Source organism: Mustela putorius, unplaced genomic scaffold (genome assembly GCF_011764305.1).
Source record: "Mustela putorius furo isolate JIRA1106 unplaced genomic scaffold, ASM1176430v1.1 tig00000487_pilon_pilon_pilon, whole genome shotgun sequence".
Taxonomy (NCBI): Eukaryota; Metazoa; Chordata; class Mammalia; order Carnivora; family Mustelidae; genus Mustela; species Mustela putorius.
In genome coordinates, this window is record NW_025421399.1 from 173,556 (window position 1) to 182,299 (window position 8,744).

At 38.4% G+C, this 8,744-nt stretch overlaps 1 protein-coding gene across 1 annotated transcript; it reads right to left on the bottom strand.

Annotated features, from left to right (window-relative positions):
* Positions 1 to 6,343: 6,343 nt before the first annotated feature.
* On the bottom strand, positions 6,344 to 6,843 carry LOC123392268 (keratin-associated protein 4-6-like). Its single transcript, XM_045080663.1, has one exon. The coding sequence runs from the start codon at positions 6,812 to 6,814 to the stop codon at positions 6,344 to 6,346; it is 471 nt and encodes a 156-aa protein (XP_044936598.1). The 5' UTR covers positions 6,815 to 6,843.
* Positions 6,844 to 8,744: the final 1,901 nt, after the last annotated feature.

An 8,744-nucleotide genomic window follows, 5' to 3' on the forward strand; every position in this document is an offset into this window, starting at 1 on the left:
GATAGTAGGGAAAGTGCATACCCAGGAAAGCTGCCTCAAACGAGGCAACTGAATTATGATTTGATGCCACAATGGTGCCTACCATTTTCCCCTGGGGGATGGAAAACTTTCCCCCAACCCCAAGTCTTCGCACTGTTTGAATCAGGCCTCTAGTCATAACCACTGAGCTGGGCTGTGTGTTGTAGCTCTGTGTCCACCCCTCTATCCATATAAGCTTTGGCAAGACCAGCATTGCTAAGACATGAAAAGAAATCTCCTTTAGAAGGAATGTAGCAAAAGTTCAAAGGTTGCTTAGCATTGTCTTGGATAGGGAAGAAGTAGAGGGTGAAAACCAAAAGAACGAGTCTCTGGTGAAATATTTTTATATTTTGCATCTTTTATATTTTAAAATTTAAACATCTTGAATATCATTTTTTCACATGTATTCCTCTCACCTTTCTTCAACAGGCACCTAGGTTCCCCCCCTTGAAGGCAACCAGAGCTCCCAGTTTTTTGTTACTCATTCTGACGATATTTAACACATAAGGAATAAGAATGTTTATTCATTTTTTTCATCTATACAAATGGTAGTACATCAGTCATGATCTTCCTGCTTTGTTTTTTCACATGAAGTGTTCAGGTAGTATATAGATCACTTTGCCATTCTTTCTTTCTTTTTAAATATTTTTTATTTTTTTAATGTATTTTTTGTATATTGTATTTTTTGTAATGTATTTTTTAATTTTATTTTTTTAATATAATGTATTATTAGCCCCAGGGTACAGGTCTGTGAATCACCAGGTTTACACACTTCACAGCACTCACCATAGCACATATCCTCCTCAATGTCCATAACCCCACTACTCTCTCCCTGCCCCCTTCCACACTCCCCAGCATCCCTCAGTTTGTTTTGTGAGATTAAGAGTCTCTTATGATTTGTTTCCCTCCCGATCCCATCTGGTTTCATTTATTCTTTTCCTACCCCCAACCCTCCCATGTTGCATCTCCACTTCCTCATATCAGGGAGATCATATGATAGTTGTCTTTCTCTGATTGACTAATTTTGCTAAGCATAATATCCTGTAGTTCCATCCACATTGTCTCAAATGGCAGGATTTCATTTCTTTTGATGGCTGCATAGTATTCCATTGTGTGTGTGTGTGTGTGTGTGTGTGTGTGTGTATCACATCTTCTTTATCCATTCGTCTGTTGATGGACATCTAGGTTCTTTCCATAGTTTGGCTATTGTGGACATTGCTGCTATAAACATTCAGGTGCACGTGTCCCTTGGGATCACTGTATTTGTATCTTTAGGGTAAATACCCAGTAGTGCAATTGCTGGGTCATAGGGTAGCTCTATTTTCAGCTTTTTGAGGAAACTCCATGCTGTTTTCCAGAGTGGCTGCACCAGCTTGCATTCCCACCAACAATGTAAGAGGGTTCCCTTTTCTTCGCATCTTCACCAGCATCTGTCATTCCTGACTTGTTAATTTTAGCCATTCTGACTGGTGGGAGGTGATATCTCATTGTGGTTTTGATTTGTATTTCGCTGATGCTTAGTGATGTGGAGCACTTTTTCATGTGTCTGTTGGCCATATGGATGTCTTTCTTGAAGAAGTGTCTGTTCATGCCCTCTGCCCATTTCTTTATTGGATTATTTGTTCTTTGGGTGTTAAGTTTGCTAAGCTCTTTGTAGATTTTGGATACTAGCCCTTTATCTGATTATGTCGTTTGCAAATATCTTCTCCCATTCTGTCAGTTGTCTTTTGGTTTTGTTATGGTAGCATTGTATTTCATTTATGAAGGTATTATAATTTATTAAATCAGTTTTCCACTGCTGGATATTTATTTTGCTTTTAGTCTTTTGAGATTATGTATGATACTGCAATGAATAAGCCTGTTCATACATAATTTCACATGTGTGAGTGTTTTCTGTAGAATAAATTCCTTCAGAAATAGAGTAGCTGGATCAAAGAGTATACATTTGTTCATAATATTTATTAGATAATGCCAGCTTCACCTTCCATAGAGATTATAGCATTTTACACATCTACCAGCAATATGTGAATGTTTAGTCTTTCCCCAATTTTATTAATGCGGTGATGCACAGGATACACAAATACATAAATACATACATAGCAATATGTATCTATGTATATAGACACCTGTGTATTTATCTTTAATCTTGGTCAGTATGATAGGTGAAAAAGTTTCTCTAGGTTTTTTTTTCTTTTTCAAATTTTAATTTAAATTCTAGTTAGTTAACATATAGTTTAATACTGGTTTCAGGAGTAGAATTTAATGATTCATTACTTACATATAATACCCAGTGGTCATCCCAAGTGCCCTCCTAAATACCCATCACCAATTTAGCCCATCCCCCACCCACCTCCCCTCCCTATGTGATTTTTTAAAAATTTCTTGTTATTAACATATAATGTATTATTAACCCCAGGGGTACAGGTCTGTGAATCAGCAGGTTTATACACTTCACAGCACTCTATGTGATTTCTTTTTAAAAAGATTTTATTTATTTATTTGACAGCGAGAGAGACAGTAAGAGAGGGAACACAAGCAGTGGGAGTAGGAGAGGGAGAAGCAGGCTCTCTGTGGAGCAGGGAGCCTGACGCAGGGCTCTATCCCAGGACCCTCGGATCATGACCTGAGCTGAAGACAGATGCTTAACATGACTGAGCCACCCAGGTGCCCGTCTCTATGTGATTTTTCATTTGTATTTCCCTTATTGTAAGTGGGATTGAGCAGCTCTTCAGATGTTTAAGGCTATTGGTATTTCCTTTTCTTTTTTTAAAAATTAATTAATTAATTAATTAGACAGAGATCACAAGTAGGCAGAGAGGCAGGCAGAGAGAGAGAGAGAGGGAGAAGCAGACTCCCTGCTGAGCACAGAGCCCGATGCCATGCTTGATCCCAGGACCCTGAGATCATGACCTGAGCTGAAGGCAGAGGCTTTAACCTACTGAGCCACCCAGGTGCCACGGTATCTCCTTTTCTATAAGAAAAAAATATAGAAATCATGTAGAAAAATCATAGAAAATTTTCTGTATTGTCTATATTTATGTTTTTATGTTTTTCTACTGTGGTTAGCCTTTATACATTGATTTTATGTAATATGAATTTCACATATTTTTCCTAGTTTGTCTTTCTTCTTTGACTTTGCTTATGTCATTTTTGCCATGCAGCTGTTTACTTTTGATATAGTCAAATTTATTAATCTCTTCTTTTATGACTTCTGGGTTGGTGTCATACTTTGAAAGACTGTTCCAGTTATAACTTTGAATAAACATTGCTTTATAATTTCTTCTGATCAAAGTTTCATGTTTTATATTTTCAAATATTTAATCCATCAGGATACCAAGATATGAGGTTTAAATGTTTTTAAATCTGATGTGACCATAACTTAGCACCACTTACTAAGCAATGCATTTTTCCCCCTTCTGATTTAAGATACCACCTTTTCATATACTAAATCTCCTTATGTATTTGGGTCTATTTCTGGACTTACTTTTTCAAATTCATTGATGATTTTTCACTCATGAATGCCACAATTATCAATATATAGTACTAACTTGCTATTAATGGTTATCAAGTCCAAGCCTACCTCACTAGATTATGGCAATGTGCTAGTGAACACAAACATCTGTGTAGCCAAACCATAAATCTATACTTGATTCTCTGCCATACATGGCAGAAGCTGAAACTGGCATGGAAAAGAATGCAGTAGGCAAGTCTGGAATGGCATATAAGTCTGGCTAAGCTTGTTGTGCCTCCTATAAAGTTCTGATAAATTAGTTACAACAGAAGCAACTGGGGGAAAGAGCTGTTTAATCACCAGGAGTCTGTTGTTAATCTCCAGGAACTGTCTTCCCATACACAGGACTGTTAAAAGTGTTTGTGGGGATTACAAGGCTCCCTTCAGCTATCACCTTCATCAGAGCAGCCTGAACTGGAATTCAGTATGCTTAGAGTTTACTACCTATGAGGGCTTGAGCAATTCCAGTGGTACATATTTAACAAAGACAAATAAAACTGGATGAAAGACAGACTTAGTCCATGCTCTATTCACTTTAAATCCATCACAGCTCTGTGTTCAGTAAAGTTGGTGGGACCACAACCACACTTTCCCATTCATAACTGTTTCTACCTTGGTTTTCTCTGCTGCGGTATCTCTGGTATTACTTCTGGATTTTTTTTTAGAGCAATGCAACTCTCTCTCATGGAAATTACTGAACATTGAGTGCCTCTCTGTAGTAATCCTAAGAAGTTTGGCATGCTGCCTTTGACTACTTCACCCAAATCCTTGCATAGGTCTTCAGGCATAGGGTACTGCTCCTTGCTATTATGAGCCCTGTGTATTAAGTTATTCCTTGTTGCTTTCCCTAAAAGTTCTGTCCACACTTTTGTAAATACTCCTTTTATTACACAGATTCAGACTGCTATCTTGTTCCTGCTGTGACGCAGTTCTTGTTATAAAAACAGGAATTTTTAAGCCTCCTATACTTAAGTGCTGAAAAGGCAGTATAAAACTTACACTCTTTGATTCAGGTCTACTAATTTAGCATAACATTAAAACAAGAGCCTGCATCCTATAATTAGTAGTTATCAAAGAGGAACATATGGGAGGATAAAAGATTTGTTAATTCTGGTGTGTGAATAGACAGGGCTGTATTCTGTAGAACATTCCAGAGTAAGTTGAAGCTGAAAATGTTTACCAGACATTTCTATGATATGCAAAGAATGTGATATGTAACCTGTGTTGGGGTGAACCCCATTTTATATAAACTCCTATCTGGTTTGTCTCTTACTACTTCTCTTTTAATGTTAGAGATAATAACCCTCAATTGTGCTTGTTAAATTTTTGGGAAATATAACTCAGCTAATAGATGAAACTGATATATGTACAATTTGAATTTAAAATGTTTTTGCTGTACTTCAGAACCAAAATGTATACACCCTTATCTTTCTATAAACATTATATTGTTATATATATCGTGACACATTTTATTACCTAAGGAGGATCATTCTTACCTGAGTCTGGATGCTAAGAAAACTGAGTCTCAAAGAAATATCCTGTAAATATTCTTTTAAGTAAAACCAGGCAAGGTAATAAAGGGCCAAAGTGGGAGGGAAAAAACCGTCAAGAAGATGAGAATCTTCGGGAACATGAGAATTTTCATGAGACTCAAAAAATATGGAGTTTTGCTGTGAATTGTGTAAGACTGATGATTCACAGACCTGTACCCCTGAAACAAATAGTACATTATATGTTAATAAAAAATACAGAGTTTTGGTCTAGAAATTCTAAAATTTTGAGCATCTGTTAATGAAACGTTTTTAAATTTTTATGGAAAAGTTGCCATGGACTTCATAGATTTTCAGAAATTTGGATTTAGAAGGTATAATTAATATTCTAAAAGAGAGTTTTTATGCTTAGAGAGGAGAGGAGAAAGTGTCTGAGCTAGGTAGAACACCTGATATTTTCACAACCAATAAAGGAACTTACTAGAAGTCAAAATATAGTCAGGTGAAATTTACGTGACTTTATGATGTCATCTAACATACTTTTTTAAAAGGGACATTTGGGACATATACTAAAACTTAATTTTGAGGTATAAAGGATCGTGAAACAATTATGTAAACTTTCTTTGCTGTTTTATCAAAGACAGTAACAGTACTATCCTATGATAGTGTTCTAGTCCAGGGTAGTGTTTCAAGAAAAATAACCAAAAAGAATATTTGTTGAGAGCTTACATTATGTGTCCTATTCTGTGCTAACTGTATTACTGGATTATGTCTTTATATATTTGAAGAACATAGTGTATTGTCCCCATTTCTCAGAGAAAGCAAACTGAGGCTTGGAGAGATTAAGCAATTTTGTCCATGTCATACACCGAATGCCTAGTGCAGTCTTGATTCCATTGTAAGTAACTGTTCTTGAACATATTCTCCTGCATTTGAAACAAGATAGCCTTTGGTATGAGGTGATAGGTAAAGACATACACACACACACACACACACAGAAATGCACATATGCATGCATCAGGAGAAATGGCTGTTTATTAAGAACATATGAAAACAATGTCATGTAAGAGCATCATGATCAGTGTATACATAGGATGAAGATATTGCTGGCCTGAAAATACATGCATTTGGGCCTGGGTTAAAAATCACTTGACAGTTGTTTTAATCTGTCATTTCCTAGAACTGAATGGAACTCTGAATGCCAAATCAGAAGATGAATAGTTGGCAGCTAAGGAGTCCATTCCATAGCTACTGGTTGGCTCTAATGCATTTTATGTGACTTATGAAGATATCCATATGTCACAAAGATTTTAGGCAGAGAGACTCAGCAACAGGAGGAGGCACAGCACATGGGGCGGGGGCAGGTGGAGATGACACAGGTAGGGCGATAGCAAGTGGTGTGGCAGGAGACCTGACCACAGACTGGGCGCAGGCAGCAGGAGGGGCAGCAGCAGGAGGGGCAGCAGCAGCTGGAGCCACAGCAGGAGGGGCGGCAGCAGCTAGAACCACAGCAGCTGGAGCCACCACAGCTGGATCCACAGCAGGAGGGGCGGCAGCAGCTAGAAATGCAGCAGCTGGGCCTGCAGCAGCTGGAACCACAGCAGGAGGGGCGGCAGCAGCTGGAACCACAGCAGCTGGGGCGGCAGCAAGTGGTTCTGCAGCATGTGGTCTGGCAGCAGGTGGGTTGGCAGCAACTGGAGCCACAGCAACTAGAACCACAGCAGGAGGGGCGACAGCAGCTGGAGATGCAGCAGCAGGGCTTGCAGCAGCCGGAGCCACAGCAGGAGTTGACCATGGTGTCAGAGGGTGGAGGTTCTGGGTGCGTTTCCAGGAAAGTCAAGGTCTTGAGTGTGGAAGTCTTGTGCCGTGGCCTCTTATATAATGCCCAAACAGGGTGATTTGTCAACATGTCTTCCTTATTGTTGTTTACCCAATATTTGAGTAATTATCAGATACAGTACTGTTTGACTAATTGTTTAAATGTGCTGGAAACAAATTTTCTTTTCTAGATGTGATCAATTCTATCTGGTTTGCTTTTCCTCCTGATTCACACCCTCTGGCATCTGTTGGACCACTCTCTCCTTCTTTTCCTCCACAGAGGGCTGTTGTGTGACAGGTAGTGTTTGCAATCACATTTCTTTCTGTCCCCTATCCCTTTGCAGGATGGGATTAGGGCAATTATATTTCTGCTTGTTCATTTCTTCCAATGATCAGTGGGGAGGAAATATGTGCATAGCGTGGCATGTGGGAAGTGGCATGAGACAAGAGGAAAAGGACCTCTATTATGGGTCATTTTTGAGGAATGAGGAGACAGCTCTACATGGTGTGACATTTCTGATCTCTTTGGCACTGGAATGGCTTTTCTTGGATGTCTCAAACTTTGGATCATGTTCTTTACTCTAAAACAATGGTAGGTAGTTATCTGTATGGTTCTTTTCACTACCATGTTCCATTGCTCAGAATTGTTACTTTGCTGTCATATATATTTGTGTTGTTTTCTCCAGCTGGTCTTTAGTTTCTGGAAGGTATAGCCTCATTTTTATTCCTCATCCCATTCTTGTTTTTTTTTTAATTAATCAATTAATTTTCAGTATAACAGAATTCATTGTTTTTGCACCACACCCAGTGTTCCATGCAATCCTTGCCCTCTCTAATACCCACCACCTGGTTCCCCCAACCTCTCTCTCCTCGCCGCTTCAAACCCCTCAGATTGTTTTTCAGAGTCCATCCTCATCCCATTTTTTTTAATAGTAAAAGAATTCATATATTTATTTATTTATTTATTTATTTATTTATTTATTTTCCAGCATAACAGTATTCATTATTTTTGCACCACACCCAGTGCTTCATGCAATCCGTGCCCTCTCTAATACCCACCACCTGGTTCTCCCAACCTCCCACCCCCCGCTGCTTCAAATCCCTCAGATTGTTTTTCAGAGTCCATAGTCTCTCATGGTTCACCTCTCCCCTTCCAGTTTCCCCCAACTCCCTTCTCCTAACTCATCCCATTCTTAATTAAAAATACTCTTCAACAGAGCAGAGAAAATGTTGGCTAATCACAATGTGTCTCTCCTCAGAACTTACCTCTGTATGAATTTTAGTCAATTTAACTTCATTTAGTTACTATTTCTACTTATCCTTTATTTAGTGATAGTCTAACTTGAACATGCATCATATCATCCAAAGAGCTTATTAATGTGGTTGGGACAATTCTCAGAGATTCTAACTACAGGGTGGAACCTAAGGTTTACCCAGATGATATTGACGCTGAAGGACCCAAGTACCCTTAGAGACCTATTCCTTTATTCTGTTCATTCAAGCTTTGAGGAAGTACCTCTATCAAATTCCTGCTTGTTTATAAGGCATATTTGTTGAGTGGATAATCTTGAGATACATATGTTGCCAGTAATTGGGGTTATACATGTGATTTAGAATTTGCTCCCCAGGAATTTACAGATAACTGTGACAATCACATACATGCATGTGTGTGTGTGCACATGAACACACATGCTTGCACATCAAAGGAGTGCAACATCAAAGGAGTATAATTTAACTAAAAGAGTGGTGTCTAAGATGAATTAGCCAAGGTGACAATTTGGCAAAGACACAGATTAATTTTTTTATGGTTAAAATTTTTTTAAAATTTTATTTATTTATTTATTATTTTTATTAACATATATTATTTGCCCCAGGGGTACAGGTCTGTGAATCGCCAGGCTTACACC